This window comes from Typopeltis vanoorti, chromosome 12 (genome assembly GCF_054136105.1).
Source record: "Typopeltis vanoorti isolate ZY-2024b chromosome 12, IOZ_Tvanoo_1.0, whole genome shotgun sequence".
Taxonomy (NCBI): domain Eukaryota; kingdom Metazoa; phylum Arthropoda; class Arachnida; order Uropygi; family Thelyphonidae; genus Typopeltis; species Typopeltis vanoorti.
In genome coordinates, this window is record NC_143560.1 from 24202991 (window position 1) to 24225898 (window position 22908).

General features: G+C 36.9%; 1 protein-coding gene across 1 annotated transcript in view; it reads right to left on the reverse strand.

Moving 5' to 3' along the window:
* LOC150100631 (fibrillin-1-like) overlaps nucleotides 1-22908 on the reverse strand; it is a 1594375-nt gene that overhangs the window by 1293755 nt on the left and 277712 nt on the right. The window contains exon 12 of the mRNA XM_090401848.1: nucleotides 12732-12857. Coding sequence (XP_090257974.1) covers nucleotides 12732-12857 — 126 coding nt within the window. The remainder of the gene's footprint in view (nucleotides 1-12731; nucleotides 12858-22908) is intronic.

A 22908-nucleotide genomic window follows, 5' to 3' on the forward strand; every position in this document is an offset into this window, starting at 1 on the left:
ATTTGCAGAGCATGCTATTGACACCATACATAGAGTTCATTGAAAAAAGACAAGAGTCTTTCATATTTCTCATAGAACATCTTTATAAAGAAACATGCGAAATCTTACTTCACTACCCTAACTTAAACAGATTCAATGATCTATGTCTATTGCCTTTGTGGGAGATAGTACTTTTAAATCTGCTAATCTTTCCCAACTTTGTTTTGTCTATGTATATATATATATATATTTTTTTTTTTTCAAAATTCATTTTTACTCGGTTGGAATATTATAAAAAAAGGTTTAATGACTATTACCGAGAGAAAAGATGACAAGATATATTTAAAAAAGATACTACTAGTTTACTAGTTTCGTTACATGAACATCCTCAGGTATCACAATCAAAGAAGTATATAAAAAATTACAGAGACTTAAAATTGTACTAACAGAACAAGTAATTGTTATGTTAGTACAATTTTAAGTCTCTGTAATTTTTTATATACTTCTTTGATTGTGATACCCGAGGATGTTCATGTAACGAAACTAGTAAACTAGTAGTATCTTTTTTTAAATATATCTTGTCATCTTTTCTCTCGGTAATAGTCATTAAACCTTTATATATATATATATATATATTAAATGAGTTACAAAATTATTGACCTTTTTTAGTTATCTTACATTAACTATGCATAGTACTTTTTAGAACTGTCTGTTATTGTTTAATTGCCATTCTGTGATCTTATACTGATGATGCATAAGATACTTTGGCAAAAATCTATATTAATAAAGTTTTTTTCATGAGTTTGCCTCCATTTTTATAATTCATTTCATTAAATGGTTTTGGAGATATTTAGAAAAAGTATTGTTCAGAGAGAGTTGGAGGTGTAAATGTAGGGAAACTATAGGTATTGGGGAAGGGGATGTGGTCAAGTACGTTTCTAGTCACCTACAAGACCTATCAGTGTGAATGAAGAAATAATCATGAATGGCTTGGTACAGTTTGCTAGGTTTCAAATCTGAGTAGGTTAACAAGGACATCAAGCAAATGTAACTTATGACCCAAATGGGTGTCGATGTTGCATGGATATAAATACCAGAAGTATCAGAAATAAAAGACAGGAATTTTTTAGCATTGCTCAGCTCAACTTGACCAAAAATCAGCATCAGCAAGATCTGGTTGACACAAAATGATATAGTTAAAGGGATAAAATGTAGCAGTGTATTGTATTTTCAAAGAGGATAGAGGAAATAGAAGAGGAGGAGGGGTAAGCTGAAGAACTTCAACCAGCAAAAACACAAGTTAAGAAGGATTTTAGATTTGAGACATTCTAGTATGAGACAGAGGCCAATAGGACAAAATATATTGTTGGTTGTAGTTATAGACTAGTGAGGGGAGAGAGTGGGGAGGAAGAAATGGATGCCATGCATTGTCAGATTACACAATGAGTGCAGGTTGAACACCTATCATCAGAGACTTGAATATGGATTATACACTGGAAGGAGGAAAGTGCATATGGCAAGATGAAAATGGAATTTATACAGTAACTAAGCGATGAGTCTTTGACTCCATGGGCTCTTAAGTAATAATAATAATAATAATTATAATAATTACCTGAAATAGCATGTCATGGACAGGAACAGGGGGTTTCAGAGTGTTAGGTCTGGTATCAGAAGATCTATCCATAACCATAATAGCAACTCTCCCTCTAATTGGGAAAAGTAACCATGCAGTCTTGTTCTGGGAGGTTGCTCAAGATGTAGAATTCTCAATCAAGAAAGGTTTGTGGAACCAAGGTTGATGAATATGAGAAAATTTGAAGACAACTTGGAGCAGTACTAGAGCATAAAAAACAGATACAAAAAGAATCTCAGTAATACATACAAGGCAACTCGTGGCAAAGGTGGAGCAAGCTACCAAATAAGAGATCTGGGAGTGATGGTGGATAAGGATCTAAAATTTAGGGGACACATCGCCAAAATTGTGAAGACAACACAAAGACTTCTGGGAATGATGAGGAGGACCCTGACGTGTAGAAGTAGGGAGATTCTTGTTCCATTGTATAAGGCTTTGATTAGGCCACACATGGACTATTGTGCCCAGATTTGGTCACCTGGTTTTCAGAAGGATGAAGAGATGTTGGAAAGGGTCCAAAGGCGACTGACTAAGGTGGTTTCTGACCTCTGGAATGTCGAGTATGAGGAAAGATTGAAAAGATGTAATTTGCAGAGTCTAGTGGAGAGAAGGAAGAGGGGAGATATGATAGAGACCTACAAGTTGGTAAGGGGTTGTTATAGGATCAATGGTGGAGAAGTTCTACAGAGAATAGTGGGAGATCAGGGGAGAACCAGAGGTCATCCCTGGAAACTGTATAAAGAGGGTGTGAGTAGGGGAGTGAGAGGCAGGTTTTTTTCGTGCAGAGTTGTGAATGATTGGAATGCCTTGCCTGAGAATGTGGTGTCTGCAGGGAGTTTGAATGTGTTTAAGACCCGGTATGATGAGATGTGTGGGAGATAAAAGGACCTCCTAGATGAGTCTTTGACTCCATGAGGTCTTGTTTAATAATAATAATAATAATAATAATACATGCCCAATGTTAGGAGGATTAATCGAACAGAGGTTAAATGGATGAGTAGCAACATAGAACAGGAGCTGAAAAAAAAAAATTGTGGAGGGAATATAAATAAAAAGATGATCAGCTTGCTCATGAACAATACAACGTGCTGGTAGGAAAAGTATGGAAGGCTAAATCAGATTATGAAAAAAAAAAAAAAAGAAAGAAGCTAAGCAGGCTAAAGTCAATCCAAAAGAGTGTTTGCAACATGTAGGAAGTCAGAGAAAGAAGGATTTAATACAAGAATGATTTAAAGGGGAAAACACACACACATGCACACACATTTGTTTGCTAATGATGCAGAAGTGAGGAACAAGAGTTGACAAAGGTGATGTAGATATCCTGCAAGATGATTTAAATAATCATATACAATTAGGCCAGTGAATTAGAAACCATTATGCAGATATTCATAAATATCATTTAGGCAGTATATATATATATATATATATATATACTTGGTATACTTGGTTATGTGCACGATCACTTGCTCTTGGCAACTATATAAGAATGCTGCTGGTCAGTAATCATCAACAGTGTTGATCAGATGGGAAAAACAAAGGTTCTTTCAGAGTTTGATACAGGGCTTTATGTGGGTGTCTGTATGGCTGGAGCCACTATTTTGAAAACAGCAGAGCTGTCTGGTTTCTCAAAAAGTGAGATATCTCAAATGTTTAATGAGTGGAAAAATAACCCATGTCGCTTGTCTAAGAGGCGTAACTGTGATGCAGGAAAAAGATCGCCATCGAGAAGACGTACAGAGAAACAGAACTTCATATGCGCAGCAATTATTATTATTATTATTATCCAAGACCTCCAGGGAGTCAAGGACTCATCGAGGGAGGCTGTAAATTACCCAACCCAGCTATCATACCTTCCCTTAAATTCATTTACACTAGATGCACTCACTACCCCTAAGGGAAAATTATTCCACTCACTGATCTCTGGGAGAAAAATCTAGTTGTTACCCCTTTCTTGACTGAGAACAACCTTAACGTCCATGGATGTCCTTGTGTTCTCTTCCCGCCTTCCATATAACAAAATATTTCTCATTTGAAATGCTATAACACCCATTCAAAAGTTTATAGACCTCCATCATATCACCCCTCTTTCTCCTGTTAACCAGAGTCTGCAATCCACATACTCACAATCTGTCCTCATAATCTAAATCCAATAATCTGGATATAATCTTTGTAACTCTTCTTTGCACCCTTTCCACAGATTCTTTATCCCCTTGGAACCTTACCAAATCTTTGATAAGTCCAGGTGTTGTCTTATCAAAGCCTTATAAAGAGACAAAATTACTTCCTTATCCTTACATGTCAAGGTTCGCTTCAACATAGCAACTATCCTCTGAGTTATAATAGATTTAGTTTAATCCTTTATCCCAGTGAGAGCAAACAAAGTTTGCGCCTGAAAATATCTTCAGGACTAAATATAGTATTGTACTATCTTATCCAGTAAGTAGTGCAACACCAAGGCAACTCGTGGCAAAGGTGGAGCAAGCTACCAGGCACTTATAACCCAGTATCTCCCATAATGCAAAACACATTTCCTATATGGATATGTATACTGTTATGCATTAAAGGGATTGGCCATCTACCCAGACTAGTTTCGACCTTTATTGAGGTCTCTTCAGTGGGAGCCAGGCCCAGAGCTGGAGATACCAGGCAGAAGCAGTAGCAAGTCATCTGTGCCTATGGGAGTTGCCAAAAGGTTTATCACCTTTTTTAAAAATTAATCTGGATTTAGAGAAAGATGTTGAAAATTTATTTATCACTAGGTTAGACTATAATAGATTTAGTTTAATCCTTTATCCCAGTGAGAGCAAACAAAGTTTGCGCCTGAAAATATCTTCAGGACTACTGGATAAGATAGTACAACACTATATTTAGTCCTGAAGATATTTTCAGGCGCAAACTTTGTTTGCTCTCACTGGGATAAAGGATTAAACTAAATCTATTATAGTCTAACCTAGTGATAAATAAATTTTCAACATTATCCTCTGAGTTGTATTTGCAACTTTTTCTATGTGCCCTTTGAACTCTTTAAATTTTTATTCACCAATACACCAAGATCCCTTGTCTCTTCCTTCCATTCCTTCACATTCCTTCCATTTTGTGGTATCATTCCTGAGCTGAGACTCAAGTTATACAAATGTGTGAAAGGCCTAGCCAATTCAGCTGAACCTTTAGCAGATGGGCTGATGACCAAAGCATTTAACAAAGACTGTTTCTCAACCCATATCTCACTGAACTATGCACAGTGAATTGAAGAGCAATGGTATTGGCAGTTACATGGTTATATCAAAAACATTGATTTCTGTGAAGTTTCTAATTCAGTGGGTGGTATATATGTACAATGTAGCATACTGATGGTAATGGACTGCAGTGTAGTACCATCATTATGGTATTGGACTGCAGGAAACTAACAATGGTAGAGATTTGGGGGTGATGGTAGAAACATAATTGAAGTTCAGAGGGAATATTAAGAAAGTTGGCAAATTTGATGAAGAGGAATTACTTGGATGCTAAAGAATAGATTGACAAGTAAAGATACAGAGGTTATCAACCACTTTATAAGCCAATTCGGCAACATCTTGGCTACTGTTGGTCAGCTAGGTTTCTTGGGGGTCAAGAGGTGATTCAGAGATGAGTGACCAATCTGGTAACATGACTATGAAATGCTCCCTATGCAGATAGATTGAAGGTGTGTGGGGGTTGCAGAGTTTAGTTAGCAGCAAAAGAGAGGGAACATATTAGAAAGATTCTAAAGGGTTCTATAAGATTGACATAAAGACAATTTTTCAATATATGATGAGGAGGGAGAGAACAAGGGAGCAAGCCTGGGAATTGTGTAAAGTTTAGTTACTAAGGGTGTGAGGACTAGATTTTTTGCTTGGAGAGCAGTGAGTGAATGAGGATAAGGAGAATTATGATAGCTATTGTGTGAATAATGGTTAGTGAGTCTCCAGTGATGAGTCATTTTAGAAGATAGTGTGGCCTTACAAGAAGACCTGAACAGATTGTGTGAATGGGCATGGGAATGGGGACATCAGTTCAAAGTTGTAAAATGTAAGGTTTTAAAATTTGGGAAACAAGGTTGGGATGTAAAATTTACGCTTGGTGGGGATATATTGTTGGAGGTGAAGAAATTAGAGATCTTCGGGTGATAGTCGATAAGGATATAAAATTTAGATAAAATGCCAAAATTGTGAGGATAACACAATGAAGTCTGGAAATGATGTAGAGTACATTGACTTGTAAAGTAAGGAGATTCTTGTTCCATTGCATAAGGCTTTGATTAAGCCACACATGGACTACTGTGCACAGATTTGGTCACCTGGTTTTCAAAAGGACAAAGAGATGTTGGAAAAGGTACAGAGGCGAATGACTCAGGTAGTTTCAGTTCATGGACAATTCATCATGGGATAGTTCATCATGGGGAAAAATCATCACAAGGAAAATTCATCACAGAAAAATTCACAGCACGAACTACTGATCATAGAAAAAATTTGCTAGAAAACGTTATTCGCTAGAAAACCGAAATGATATTGCATTGATACTGAAATGTAAAAAGTAAATGTAGAGAAAGATTAATTTCACAAAATATAGTTTTTTTATGTATTTATGTATTATTTATTTAGATTTTAATTAGATTTGCATAATATTTTTATTCTTATACAGTGAAAGTAATATTTTATTCATCGGTGAGTTTCCTAATTTCTGTTTTGTCTTAAAAAGTTGTAAATATTCTTTCTTTCTTACTAAGATAACTACAGGTTCTGCTGATGGAAAATTAATATTTACATAACTGGAATAGGGTGGTTTAGGGAGAAAGGGCACCATATTTAGAATGTTTATTCCACAAACCGTTCACTGTTTTTTTCTGAGCACTTAGACACCCATCCAGATGTGATATATATATATATATATATATATATATATTTTTTTTTTTTTTAAAAAAGAATAAATTTAAATGACTTTAAACCGAGATAAAATATTAAATTTTAATGATAATGATACAACTAGTTTTAAGCCTTTTACAGCCTTCTTCAGGTATCCACTAAAGGTAGAACACAGTGATAAAAAATTGAAGTTACAAAAAACTGAGAATTACAGGCAAAAAATGCAATACATAATTGACACAAAAACGTTGTATTTTTCAATTCGTTCTATCTAACGTGCTATTGTTTGTTGCATGCGTGCTTGCAACAAACAATATCGTGAGCACCAGTATTGAACAACTGCAGTATGGCTATCAGGGATGTTATAACTCAAATTGCTGTTCAAATGTTCAGGATTAAGGAGGCTTTCTCTGGACTCCACGATTTTCCTTTCAAACTCATCACTACAGCGTAAAATATTTTTGGATTTATCCCACCAAACTGAGTGACTCTGTAGATCATAATGAGGGTTATTAGAGAAATGAACATGACTGGATAGCGCAGATGCATGTGATCTTTTATAGGAGATGTCTCTCTTATGCTCTTCAATATGCAGTTCAACAGATTTGTTAGTCTGTCCAAAATATGGAATGTTACAGTCGCGCGATAACTTGTAAGGCACCTGGATATTTCAGATTATGATGAATAGGCTTCGGATGGCTTATAAGAGAACAGACTTTAGGAAGTGTGGTGAAAAACGTCATGATGTTGTATTTTTTAAGGACTTTAGCCAATTTCTTGGAGACTGAACTAATGTAAGGTATTGAGATGCTACCTTTAAAATCAGTAGTTTCCATAGTATGCTGCCTAGGAGGATCCAGAAGAAATTTCTTAATTGTTTTTTCAGAATATCCATTTTGTTTAAAGATAAGAGAAAATTGTTCACTTTCTTTTTGGAGTTCATCTGATTCATTTAAAAGAGATCGTGCTCTGTGTCCTAAGGTAGAAATAGTTCCGAGCTATTATGGTGGAAAGTGATGAGATTGACAGTGCAGATATCTGTTAGTATGAGTTGGTTTTCGGTACATAGAGATTTTAAATCTATCAGAGCATCGTGTAAGAATTACATCCAGAAAGGAAGGCAGTTATTTCGTTCTAGTTTGGCAGTGAATTTTATATTAGGATGCTGGTTGTTAAGATGTTGAAGAAAATCCATGAGAGATGTGTGTGTCCGTGACTCCGTATAATGAAAATGTCGTCAACATAACGTCTCCAAAGTTTCGGCTTAAATGAGAAGGACGACATGGCTTTCGTTTCAAAATCTTCCAGGAAAATGTTTGCTAGAACTGGGGATAAAGGGTTGCCCATTGATTTTGTTTGTAAATGTAAATGTGTATCTTCCGAACTCCATAAATGCATGGAATAAGAGGGTGAAGAGAACATAAAGAAAGGCGCATATTGTGAGGAAGTTCAAATGTAGTCTTTAACAGATTGTTTGTGTGGCTTGGTAGTTCCCTTGTTGGACATCCTGAAGAATTGAATATGTATCGGCTTAAATGAGAAGGATGATGGATGATATGGCTTTCGTTTCAAAATCTTCCAGGAAAATGTTTGCTAGAACTGGGGATAAAGGGTTGCCCATTGCTGGGCCTTGGTTTAGTTTGTAAATGGAGTCCCTATATCTGAAGTAGCCAGATTGAATACAATGCTTTAATAAAGCAAATATCTTTTTAGACAATTTGTCCTTAAGCAATGTTAATACCTCCTCAGTACGGACGGTAGTAAATAATGAGATAATGTCAAAACTTGTTATGATATCATTTTCACTGATTGAAATATTTTTGATATGAGAAACGAAGTCTGTGGTGTTTTTGATGAACGAAGAAGATTTATTGGAGAAACACTTGAGGTATTCTGCAAGATGTTTCAAAAGCTTATAAGTAGGACCATGAATTCCTTCCACAATTGGGCAAAGAGGGGTGTTTTCTTTGTGTATCTTCGGAACTCCATAAATGCATGGAATAAGAGGGTGAAGAGAACATAAAGAAAGGCGCATATTGTGAGGAAGTTCAAATGTAGTGTTTAACAGATTGTTTGTGCGGTTTGGTAGTTCCCTTGTTGGATCATCCTGAAGAATTGAATATGTAATGTTGTCTACAAGCAATTGAAGCATTTTATTGTGGTAATCTTCAGAATTGAGGACGACTGTGGTATTGCTTTTATCTGCAGGTAAAATAATGATGTTTTTGTTCTTTTTAAGATTCTTTAAGGCCTGTCTTTCTGCAGGAGAAAGATTATCTCTTGGAGGCTTATCATTATTGATAATGAAGATGGATTCAATATGGAGAAGTTTTGCCAAATGATTAGGAATATATGAACTGGCTTTTTCTACTTTAGTAAGCAGAGATTCCTTTGGAATAAACTTAGGTGAGGGAATGAAATTTATACCTTTGCCTAGAATATCTTTTTTAGCAACTGTTAAAACATGTGACGAATTGTTTACTACAACTTTGTCAGGATTAATATAGATTTCAGTAGGAACAGATGTGTTTTGTACTCTATTAAGGGTATCAACCTTCTTGATAAGATTAAGCTTATTATTATTTTGTATCCGTGTAGCTTGCGGTTCACTGTTAAAGATAAAATCATGAAAATTATCATTATTCATAACCTCTAAAAGTTTTTGAGTTAAAGACATTTTCACATTGAACAAATGGGCAAGACACCGTTTTGTATCTGAGATTCTTTCACTGAGAAAATCTAACTTTGCTTTATGATAAATTCTTTTAGAACGTTCTGTTGTAATTGTTTCTTGAAATGATATGAAATTAGGAAAAACCTGATTGAATTTACAACGTTTTAGGAAAACCAACCTATTGATTCTCAATCCTATTTTCTTCAATTTTTTTTATAACTTCTTTTGATTTCAGTAAGAGATGCCTCGTCATTTAGGATATAGATGTATTCTTGATCTTCTACTCGGTTGTAATGATACATTTTAAAGAATAAATTTAAATGACTTTAAACCAAGATAAAATATTAAATTTTAATGATAATGATACAACTAGTTTCAGCCTTTCACTGCCTTCTTCAGGTATCCACTAAAGGTAGAACACAGTAATAAAAAATTGCAGTTACAAAAAACTGAGAATTACAGGCAAAAAATGCAATACATAATTGACACAAAAACGTTGTATTTTTCAAGTCGTTCTATCTAAACGTGCTATTGTTTGTTAAAAATTTTTTGTTCTTTTTATCTTAAAAAGAACAAAAACATCATTATTTTACCTGCAGATAAAGGCAATGCCACAATCGTCCTCGATTCTGAAGATTATCACAATAAAATGCTTCAATTGCTTGAAGACAACATTACATATTCAATTCTTCAGGATGTCCAACAAGGGAACTACCAAGCCGCACAAACAATCTGTTAAAGACTACATTTGAACTTCCTCACAATATGCGCCTTTCTTTATGTTCTCTTCACCCTCTTATTCCATGCATTTATGGAGTTCGGAAGATACACATTTACATTTACAAACAAAATCAATGGGCAACCCTTTATCCCCAGTTCTAGCAAACATTTTCCTGGAAGATTTTGAAACGAAAGCCATGTCGTCCTTCTCATTTAAGCCGAAACTTTGGACACGTTATGTTGACGACATTTTCATTATACGGAGTCACGGACACACACATCTCTCATGGATTTTCTTCAACATCTTAACAACCAGCATCCTAATATAAAATTCACTGCCAAACTAGAACGAAATAACTGCCTTCCTTTCTGGATGTAATTCTTACACGATGCTCTGATAGATTTAAAATCTCTATGTACCGAAAACCAACTCATACTAACAGATATCTGCACTGTCAAAATCATCACTTTCCACCATAATAGCTCGGAACTATTTCTACCTTAGGACACAGAGCACGATCTCTTTTAAATGAATCAGATGAACTCCAAAAAGAAATTGAACAATTTTCTCTTATCTTTAAACAAAATGGATATTCTGAAAAAACAATTAAGAAATTTCTTCTGGATCCTCCTAGGCAGCATACTACGGAAACTACTGATTTTAAAGGTAGCATCTCAATACCTTACATTAGTTCAGTCTCCAAGAAATTGGCTAAAGTCCTTAAAAAATACAACATCAGGACGTTTTTCACTACACTTCCTAAAGTCTGTTCTCTTATAAGCCATCCGAAGCCTATTCATCATAATCTGAAATATCCAGGTGCCTTACAAGTTATAGTGCGACTGTAACATTCCGTATTTTGGACAGACTAACAAATCTGTTGAACTGCGTATTGAGGAGCATAAGAGAGACATCTCCTATAAAAGATCACATGCATCTGCACTATCCAGTCATGTTCTTTTCTCTAATAACCCTCATTATGATCTACAGAGTCACTCAGTTTGGTGGGATAAATCCAAAAATATTTTACGCTGTAGTGATGAGTTTGAAAGGAAAATCGTGGAGTCCAGAGAAATCCTCCTTAATCCTGAACATTTGAACAGCAATTTGAGTTATAACATCCCTGATAGCCATACTGCAGTTGTTCAATACTGGTGCTCATGAAATTACAGCACGTTAGATAGAACGACTTGAAAAATACAATGTTTTTGTGTCAATTATGTATTGCATTTTTTGCCTGTAATTCTCAGTTTTTTGTAACTTCAATTTTTTATCACTGTGTTCTATTTAGTGGATACCTGAAGAAGGCTGTAAAAGGCTGAAACTAGTTGTATCATTTTATCTCGGTTTAAAGTCAATTAAATTTATTCTTTAAAATGCATCATTACAAATGAGTAGAAGATCAAGAATATACACACACACACACACATATATATACACCATATTTTGCTGTGTATAAGACGATACTTTTTTCTAAATATTTAGACCAAAAACTGGGGGTCGTCTTATACACGGGGGGGTAACTGGTTGGGAGACCAGTGATTGCCTTGGCAATACTGCCGTTACCTTGTCTCCATGAACAGGCTTCCGCCAATCACTAGCCTTTGTTAACTCTGTCGAGTGGCATCATTAATGGTTGATTCTGAATAAACCAATCAGAACTCTGAAAACATTTCTTCTGACTTAGTTCAGATAAAAAATATATCACACCTGGATGGATGTCTAAATGTGCAGAACCAAAAAATATCACTGTGTGATATTTTTTGGTTCTGCACATCCCTAACCATCCTATGCCAGTTTTGTAACAATTAATATTCCATCTACAGAGCCTGTAGTAAGAAAGAATATTAATAATTTTACATGGAATAAAAAATTTCACAATGCTAAATATAATCGAAATAATAAATAATAGATAAAATTTTTTTTTTTCATATATGGGAATGACATGAAATAAGATTTCAAAATTTTTTGTAAAAAATTTTCTTGCGATGAATTTTCCTTACGATGAATTGTCACATGATGAATTGTCCTGCAATGAATTGTCAGGACACGGGTCATTTCTGATTTCTTGAATGTTGAATATGAGGAGAGGTTGAGAAGATGCAATTTACAGAGTCTAGTGGATAGGAGGAAAGGGGTGATATGATAGATACAAGTTAGTAAGGGGTTGGTATAGGATCAATGCTGAAGAGGTTTTATAGAAAACAGTGTGAGATCAGAGAAGAACCAGAAGTCATCCCTAGAAGCTGTATAAGGAGGGTGTGAGTAGAGGAGTGAGAAGTAGGTGTTTTGCATGCAGTGTTGTCAATGATTGGAATGCCTTGCCTGAGAGGATGGTATCTGCAGAGAATCTGTGTATTTAAGGCATGGTACATGATGAGGTTCTGTGTAGATGTAGACCTCTTAGATGAATCTTTGACTCCATGGGGTTTTAAGGTAATAATAATGATGATGATGATGATGAAGACTTTTTCATAAATCATTGAAATGCTAATTAGAAATTGAATACATTATGCCAGTTTTCTTCCCTTCAGGCAATTAAGAAAGGAAAGGGATGGCTTGGTTGACTAAGGGATTAGTGAATCCACTCTCCAACTAGCAGGTTGTGAGCTTGAATACTGCCATTACTGGAAGCCTGAAATTGCTTAAAAAAAGTTCCTTTGTTTGGTCTCTATAGCAGGATTTCTGGATTATGTAAAAAATAAATAATAATACAAAAAACATACAAAATTAATAAGAATAGAAAAAATCCTCAGCCAACCCATAATACTGATGTACAATAGGGTTTACAACCTCTATGGGTGGGAATTTCAATCATTTTTTTTTTAAATTTGATCTTACCTATGCAAAAGTCTCCTTCAGGTGAAAGAGTAAAACCTTGGAGACAGACACATCTATAACTCCCTGGAAGATTTTCACATTTTCCCCTCAGACATATTTGCCGATTTTCTGAACATTCATCAATATCTAAAAGAAAATGTTGAATATTATGCAAAAAATTCAAATTAAAAACAATATAAACTAAAATTACATAATAACACACCTCATGAGATCCACTAATGTTAAATAACCTCTTTTGCATATATAATAATTTTAACAAATGTACTTTTTAATGTGAATGTCACCCACAGAATGTTGTGAACCTATTGTACAATGAGTGGACTAAGAGTTAGATACCTTGTTCAACCAAATGTAGAACTTTTTCAAGCCACTTCCGGCCTCTAGTAATAAGCAGTATGGTGGTGGTAGTTTCACACACACAGGGAAATTCCTTCACCTTGCAATCTCCTGATGGATATACATTTAATCAAGTACACCATATCATAATCAGTAAAACACATAGGAATTACAATCAGAATATCTGTAGTTACAGAGGAACTGAGTGTGATAGTAACCATTTTCTAATTGGCGATATTCTTATGATTAAAATAAACAATAAATATTTTCAGCACATGTAAATCATCTGAGATAAAATATTAACAAACTGGATGAAACAGAAGAGAGAAGAAAATATCAATGTGAATTAAAACAAAAATTGAAAAATAAGCAGCTGGAAGAGAATGAAAATATTAAAAATATCTGGAATCATATCAAGGATAGATAGTATAAAAGTAGCAGAAGAAAATTTAATTGGAATTCAAAGTGAAATACGTATAGTGTAAAAATGGTTTAATGAAGAATGTGAAGTGGCAGCAAAGAAAAAGAAAAAGGACAGAATCATTTGGTTACATAACCCAACTGATATTCATGCTGCTCTAAGATACTAAGAGAACAGCAAGAAAACCAATAAAATAATCACACAACAGAAAAGTAAATTTTTATATTAACAGATTGAAGAAATCTGGAAATACTTTATATTAAATAACTTGAAACATTTTACATGAAATTAGAAACCCAAAATAGCTTCCATATATTGTTCTCAGATTTGGTCCCCAGGATTTGAAGGGGATAAATTAACTGTGGAAAGGATACAAAGACGGATGACAAAGATGGTTTCAGGACTGTACAAGGATAGTTATGAGGATCGGCTGAGAGAATGTGGACTGCAGAGTTTGGTGGATAGAAGAAGGAGAGGTGATATGATTGAGACTTTTAAACTGTTGAGAGGTGGTTACAGGGTTGACACTGGGGAGTTCTTTCGCTTGGCTGCTCAGCGGGAAGGAGTGATGACAAGAGGCCATCCCTGGAAGTTACGAAAGGAAACTGTGAGGAAGAGGGTAAGGAGTGGTTTCTTTGTGTGGAGGGTGGTTGAGCCGTGGAATGCATTGCCTGATGGAGTGGTGGGAGCGAGAATGGTCAGTGAGTTTAAAGAGTGGTATGATAGACTTTGTGTTTCTCAGGGGAGGACCTCCCCTCAGTGAGTCTTGATAGACTTTATGTGTTAGGAAGGACCTCCCTCGATGAGTCTTTTGACTCCTTGGAGGCCTGAATAATAATAATAATAATAATAATAATAATATGAAAAGAACATTAATCAAAAATAACAGTAATGGAAACACACTAGTACTAGAGATGAAATAGCAAACAGGTAGAGACAAATATTAACAAACTCCTAACCTGTGATGAACCTACTCAGACTTTTAAATGGAATACTCATTATGTCTGTCATGCAAAATTTCTTAAACCTTCACTAGCTGAAGCAGAAAGAAGCATAAAGCAGCTCAAAGATAAAGCACCAGGTACTGATGAAGCAGTAGCTAAACTCATTAAATATAGTGGAAGCAAATTAACTACACTTTATACATAAAATGGTAAATTTAATACAGGAAAAAAAAGAGATACCATCAGAATAGAAAAATTTATTAATCATTCCAGTATAGAAAAAGGGAAACAAAAATGAATGTGAAAATTATAGGATATCATTCCTAATGCTACAAAAGGTCATCTAACATTAAATGCGAGTCTTATGAAAAGCGGGAAAATGAAGTGATGGATATTAACAATGTAACAAAAAGATAGCAAAAGTGCTCTGGAGAATGTTAAAGTAGTGAAAAGACTTTAGATCTTTTGTCTTTTGCAATTATATTGTTTCACTCACTCACTGTCGCGTTTACAAGTGTGTTGTGCTCTGATGATGCTGAGTTGAAAATCAGCGAAATATAAGCGTTAATAAAACATCTTTGTTGATAAAAGTGTTTGTGGTGTTGTTAATACCATGAAAAATAAGTCATGAACTCCTTGAATAAATGAGCATATGTACAGAAATTACTATTATTATTATCTGAAGGCTCCATGGAGTCACAGACTGATCAAGAAGGTCCCTTTTGTCATATACACAGTTCATCATACTGTGCCTTAAATGCATTCAAATTCTCTACAGACACCACACTCTCAGGCAAAGCATTCTAATCATTCTAATCATTCACATCTCTCCATACAAAAACATACTTCTCACTACCTAGCTCACATGCTCCTCATACAGCTTTCAAAGAAGGCCTTTGGTTTTCCTAATCTCACACCACTTTATGAAAACCCTCTTCAACATTAATCCTATAACACCCCTTACCAACTTGTATGTCTCTGTCATATCATCCCTCTTCCCACTATCCTCTGCAAACTGCATGGTCTCAACTATTCTGCATATATAACATTCCCGAGATGTTGTATAATCACCTCTGGAACCAGATTGGTCTGGCTCCCACTGATGAGACCTGTGTCTGGGAAGTGACCCTTCCCATAATGCATAGCATTATACATGTCTGCAAGGATATGTGCTTTGCATTATGGGATACCAAGGCAAGTGATGTGAAGTCATTAGCTTCTATATACGAGTTTCTCCAGTACGGAAAATACTTCATGCACAAACTTTGTTTGATTACACTTGGATAAAGGATTAAACCAAGTATATAATTTCTTGGTATCTTTACTTTATAGTATAACTAAGTGGAAAAACTTCCAACAATTGTTCTGTTCTAATCCAGAGTAGACAAAAGGTGTCACACAATAAGGTGTGACACCTTTTGTCTACTCTGGACCTTTTGTCTACTCATATAATAAAATGATTTCTGCATTACTTCATCCTTGGTATCTCTTCTGGGTCTGGCTCCTACTGATGAGACCTAAAAGCAGTTGATGGCAGTGAATCAGTAGACCTTATTCAAGCATTTGATAAAGTCCAACATCCTTTTCTATTCCACATCCTCCAGCAAATTAGTGTAGGTAAAAAACTGCTATCCTTTATCAAAGGAGCCTATGGCAATTCAACCGCCCACCTCTTAGTTAATGGGGTTCCTGTCAGATCCGGTAAAAATTCAAAAAGGAGTCAAGCAAGGTTGCTCTCTCAGTTCACTGCTCTTTGCATTGGTTCTTGAACCTTTCTTATAGGAAGTCAACAAATACACATGCTGTGCAAGGAATAACAGTTTCTTCAACTATAAAGAAAAATAAGGTATTAGCATATGCCGATGATGTAGTGGGAACTTTGAAAGATAATGATTCCATATATATATTTTTTAGTATTTTGGAAAAATTCAGCAAAAGCAGTGGGCTAATTATTAATGCAGACATGACAAAATTAAAAGTTTATGGAAAGTGGGATCTTGGAGGCATTCCTTTTGGACTAACCCCTAAGAGAGAACCCCTCATTATACTTGGAATATCCTTTTCCACTTACCCAATATTACCAGACCAAGAACTTATATAGAAGAACTTTGAAATGTTAGAAGACTGGAAAATAGGGCGACTCTCCTTTTCTTCTAAAGCCATAGTACTCAAAACATAATCTTTCCTGCTCAGTTGTACATAATAAATATTACAGACATCACAGAAGCTGAAGAAAAGCAATTATATAGTAAACCTCTGCAATTTTTTTGGTCCAGCCAATACCAAGAAGTTAAAAAGGAATTTCTTCAACTATTAACAAAGCATGGAGGATTTGGACTTCCAGTCTTAAAATTCTGCTATTTAAGCAATACAGCTTCAAAAATCCATAAAATATTGCAAACTAATCACACATGTGAAGACCTTCTCCAGTACTACTTGGGTTTTCATCTTCCCCTGTTTGGAGTTAATGATTATAAAGGTCCAAAAGCTGAGATAGTTCCTGAATACTACAACACTCTGTGCTTAACTCTAAGACCACTAAAACACTCTGGAATTGACATTCTTTCTATTAAAAAAAAGTAAAATTTAGTATAAAGATATCTTTAATCTCTTTTTCCACGAAGTTCTACAGTTAGGTACGGACAACAATATTTTGTTTCATAACTTGATGAAGTTCCAAGGGTACCCTAAACAGGAGGGATCTTGCTTGGAGAATTGCATATGGACGCCTTCCAGTCAATACCATCAAATGGAGGTGCTTTAACATTGGAGATCCAATCTGTTACTGATTGGAAAATATGCATTCTACAGCTATTTGGAACAGATTATGTAATGTGTTGGGCATTCCATTACTTACAACAGAACAGGTTATTGTTTTTTTTTACAATACCCACCACCTGTCAGCAATGGAAAGAGAATTTTGATTTTTATAATTAACGAATTAAAATAAGCCTCAGGGGCTCACTTTAGTGAGTACTGGCGTGGCAAACCCGAGGTACCTGATGCTGGACCATGCCTTACTTCATGTAATATACATCTGTTATATCATCTGTAGACTGGTCCCTCCTCTTCCTCCCTTGCTTTCTTTCTTCTCTTCTTGCTCCTTCCCCCCGAATGCTATTAGAGTATTCAAGGGGAATCTTTCCTATTTTGCTGTGTCATTTTGTCTTGTGCTAACAGGACATTATCAAACATTGTAACATGATCAGGCCATCAAAAAATGTTCATACCGCATCATCCGTCATGCAGGTTACCAAGGGATGAGCTCAGGTTCAGGTTTTAGACAGAGGGACCCGTTCGAAAAATATGTTACAGTCTCCCTTAGACACCACTCCTCAGCACTCTGCTAGAAGACACTCCACCAATGGGCTCGCTACCCGTTTGGGGAGGTGTTTAGGGGCAGCGCAAAGAAATGGTTCTGCAAAAGGACAGAAATGGCAACGATAACGGCACCAGACTATGGTTTAGGCAACTGGAACATCTTCTCTCTGACATGGAAGGAGTTGGAACTGGTTGAGGAAGCCAAGAGCTACTGGCTAGACTTAGTCGGGCTTTCTTCGACCAAGAGGAGAGGCTCTGGAACTCTCGACCTGGATAAGGGGTGGAAGCTCTACTACTCTGGTGTGAGCCCGACAATGTCTGCTCAGGCGGGTGTGAGGATACTCACAAGCCCCCAGCTGCAGACTGTGTTGCTGAGTGGATCCCATTGGGAAATGGGTATGTGTGTCAAGGCTTCAGATGAAAAACCATGATTTTTGGCTGTGGAGCAAGCCTATGCACCTAATCTGGAGTCAGAATATTCTGCCTTCCTAGAGGAAGTGGATGCTGCTTTTGACAGGGTGGCAGACATGGAATCAGCCCTGCTAATGGGTGACTTCAATGCACGTGTTGGAACAGATGACCAGACATGGAGGGGGGGGGGTAGGAGGAACAGTGCCCCTGACCTTAACGCGAATGGGTTGAAATTATTGGAATAATTTCTGAGGCACAAAAAGCTGCTGCTGAGGCAGTAAAGACAGCAAAGCAGAAGGCTTGGGAATCCTTTGGAGAAAGATTAAACTCATCCTATGCAAATGCAAACAAAGTATTCTGGCAGACCATCCGCCGCCTTCGAGGGAGAAAATCATGCACAGCAAGGGCAATTAAGGCTCTCAAAGTACTCCCTCCACAGATGGAGGGAATACTTTGAGAGCCTTCTTAACCCGGGTGGCCCAGCAGTTTGTGGACATCCAAGAGGTGCAGATTGGGGCAATGACTAATCTCACAGCAGAAGAGGTCCATTTAGCAATAAAATCATTAAAATCGGGCAAGGCAGCTGGCGATGATGAAATTTGGCTTGAAATGCTAAAAACCTTAAATCAAGACTGTGTTCTTTGGCTGACTCGAGTGTATCAGGCTGCTTGGATATCTGGGCGAGCACCAAAGCAATGGCAGACAGGCATAATAATACCAGTCTTCAAGAAGGGAGACCAGAAGGATTGCAGTAACTATCGTGGCATCTCTCTGCTCAGCCTGCCTGGGAAAGTGTATGCTAAGTGCTTGGAAAGACGGTGCAGGAGCATAGTTGAGTCAAAGTTCCAGGAAGAACAATGTGGCTTTCGTCCTGGTAGAAGCACAACTAACCAAATCTTCACTTTAAGGCAAGTCTTTGAGAAATCTTGGGAATATGCCAAGAATGTCTACACATGTTTTGTGGACTTGGAGAAGGCATCTGACCGGGTTCCTAGGGATAAGCTTTGGCAAGTAGTACAGGAGTATGGATTGGATGGCCAGCTATTAGCTGCCATCAAATCCCTGTATGAATGTCCAGAGTTTTGTGTCAGGGTAAACAGCACAAAGTCTGAACCTTTCACAGTCTCCATTGGCCTCCACCAAGGGTGTGTTCTGTCACCCCTCCTTTTTATAATATTAATGGACTAGATTGATAGGCACAGCCGAGGCAGTGAGTGTGTCACAATTGGAAGATGTAGCATTGGACGTCTGCTTTTTGCAGATGACCTAGTTCTGCTTAGCTCTTCCACAGATGACCTCCAGTGGACCCTTGGTAGGTTTGCAGCTGTTTGTGAAGATGCTGGAATGAAGATCAGTGTGGCCAAAACTGAAACATTTGTGGTCTCAAGACAACCATCCCAGTGCACTCTACATGTAAGTGGAATCCCAATGAGGCAGGTGGAGAAGTTTAAATACCTTGGTTCCATATTCATGAATGATGGAAAATGGGACGTAGAGCTAGATACTCGAATTGGCTTAGCAAGCTCAATATTGCAGGAGCTTGGCCGTTCAGTAGTATTGAAGTGGGAGTTAAGCCAGAAGGCAAAGCTGGCTATCTTCAATACAGTCTATGTCCCCATCCTCACCTATGGTCATGAGAGTTGGGTAATGACCGAAGGAATGTGGACACGAATCCAAGCGGCTGAGATGAGGTTCCTTCGAGGGGGTTGCGGGGCTGACAAGACTCGACAGTCAGAGGCTCTGCAATTCGAGAAACCCTCAATACTCAACAGCTGCTTCTCCGTGTTGAGAGGTCACAGTTACGTTGGTACAGGCACCTGGTCAGAATGCCACAAGAGAAGCTCCCTCAGCAGGCCCTCTTTGCCAAGCCAGAGGGTGGGAGGCCACGTGGAAGGCCAAGGACTCGCTGGATAGATTATATCCAAAACCTTGGGTGGACACATTTGGGAATCCCACCAGAACACCTGAGCTTGGTGGCAGAGGATCGTGATCATTGGAAGTTCCTCTTGCAGCTGTTGCCCCCACAACCCAATTAGGAAAGGTGGATCTTGAAGATGTATGTATGTATGTATGAATTAAAATACCATTTATGGAAGGTTAGAAAGAAACATGGATTTGAAAACCAGCAATATGACATCCAAATGCTTTATAATATTTTATTGTGGAAATTTTATTGTTCAGTCAGACGATTTTTGTATTTAGAAAAAAGCATTCTAGAAGATATCAAATTTATCACTAGATGGTGTAGACCACCCATAATTCTGTTTATTCTTGCTATGAGAAGTTTTTTAAATAGTTTCATCCTCTTAGTGAACTTCAATGTGGTCTTAGAGTCAATTGCATGGATGACTGGAGAGCAATCCCAGGCATAGAAGGCCAACTCAAGGCAGTTAACCCAGATGGGGCTAACCACCTGGGTATCAGTCATCTTTGCGTTTTAGTTTCAGTTGGTCTTGTGGTTGTTCATCTATATGAGATTGGTGAAAAAGGAAAACTGATAACCTTTGGCTATATGATGATATAAAAGAACTGAGGCCTTTTCTCTATCTCTCATGCTATCTCTCTGTCATTCTTTCTCCTAATACTATCAGGCTCTCTTGCATCCCTATACCAACTACTCTAGGCCAATGATGAGCAACCCCCTTTACTTTTTCACCTCAATAAAGGTTGAAACTGGTCTGGGTAGTGACCCTTCCCATAATGCATAGCATTATACATGTCGGCAAGGATATGTGCTTTGCATACTAGGATTAAACTAAGTATATAATTTCTTGGTATCTTTACTTTATCTCTTCATTTTTTTGAAAACCAGGCGACCAAATCTGCACAGTTTCATATGTAGCCTAATCAGAGCCTTATATAATGGAACCAGAATTTCCTTACTTCTATAAATTAGTGTCCTCCACATCACCGCAGGAATTAGTTGTGTTGTCCTCACAATTTTGGCAATGTGTCTTCTAAATTTTAGATCCTTATCCACCATAACCCCATTATCTCTTATTTCCTCCACCTCCAACAATATATCCCCACCGAGAGTAAATTTTACATCCCACCTTTGTTTTCCAAATTTTAAAACCTTACATTTTGCAACACTGAACTGCCCATTCACTCAGTCTATTCAAGTCTTCTTGTAGGCCACAACATCTCCTCTACCCCTCCTAGAACGTCCCAACTTTGCATCTTCTGCAAACAGCTGTATATTCCTATTCAAATCTTCCCCAATATCATTAACATATAAGTTAAACAGCAGTAACTCTAAAACAGACCCCGAGGCACACCACTAGTGACTTTCCTCTTCTGGAATAATGATCCCCCATACACAACTTGTTGATACCTATCAGACAGCTAATCTCCACTCCAATGTACTAGTCTAATATCTAACTCCATTCACTCTAGTTTGATTATCAAACAAGAGTGAATGTGTGTACCCTATCAAAAGCCTTTGCAAATTCTAAGTATACTACTATGTATTCATCTTCCACATCCAATGCTGCTATCACCTTACTGTAATAAGTAAGTAAGTCAATTACTACAGCATGACCTAACTTTAGCAAATTTGTGCTGTCCATCAAAGATAATAATACCATTGATGTCGACCCAATTCTGGATCCTGATTTTCATCAACCTTTCCAACACTTTAACCAACATCTGACACATAGATTGACCTATAATTTGATGCTTTAATTCTGTCACTTCTTTAGTGCAATCTTGCCTTCCTTCCAATACTGAATGCAATTACACAAGTTCAGATTCAAATGGGTTGGTAATGACATTAAAAAGGGTAACTGTGGGTCCAAGGGGATGTTGAAATGGATGTACACAAATGCCAGAAGAGATAAAAATCCTATGTTGTTATATAGCCAGTAAGTGAAACTCAAGATCGAGAACTACGATCTATGAGTTTCAATGCCGAAAAACTATCGGCGAAGGCAATTCGAAGCAAAAGTGGAGCAAGCTCCCTCACTATTCTTGATATTCTCTCATAATGTAAAACACAGCTCCTAGGAGATGTAATACTGTCACTGCATTATGAGGAGAGGTCACTATCCAGACCGGTTTCAACCTTTTTTGAGGTCTCATCAGTGAGTAGGTAGACCTGGAAGATATCAAAGCTTAGTGAAAAGAACTTACATACCTTCACTATACGAATGCCATAAAGGTGTGCTTATATTTTGTAATTAAAATGAAAAGCCAAATGGCTAGTTTTCTGGCAACTTAATAGATATTAAAGGGATAAAAATCCTATGTTGTTATATATCAAGAATAGTAAGGGAGCTTGCTCCACCTTTGCTTCGAATTGCCTTCGCTGATAGTTTTTCAGCATTGAAACTCATAGATCGTAGTTCTCAATCTTGAGTTTCACTTACTGGCTATATAACAACATAGGATTTTTATCCCTTTAATATCTATTAAGTTGTCAGAAAACTAGCCGTTTGGCTTTTCATTTTAATTACAAAATATAAGCACACCTTTATGGCATTCGTATAGTGAAGGTATGTAAGTTCTTTTCACTAAGCTTTGATATCTTCCAGGCCTACCTACTCACTGATGAGACCTCAAAAAAGGTTGAAACCGGTCTGGGTAGTGACCTCTCCTCATAATGCAGTGACAGTATTACATCTCCTAGGAGCTGTGTTTTACATTATGAGAGAATATCAAGAATAGTGAGGGAGCTTGCTCCACCTTTGCTTCGAATTGCCTTCGCCGATAGTTTTTCGGCATTGAAACTCATAGATCGTAGTTC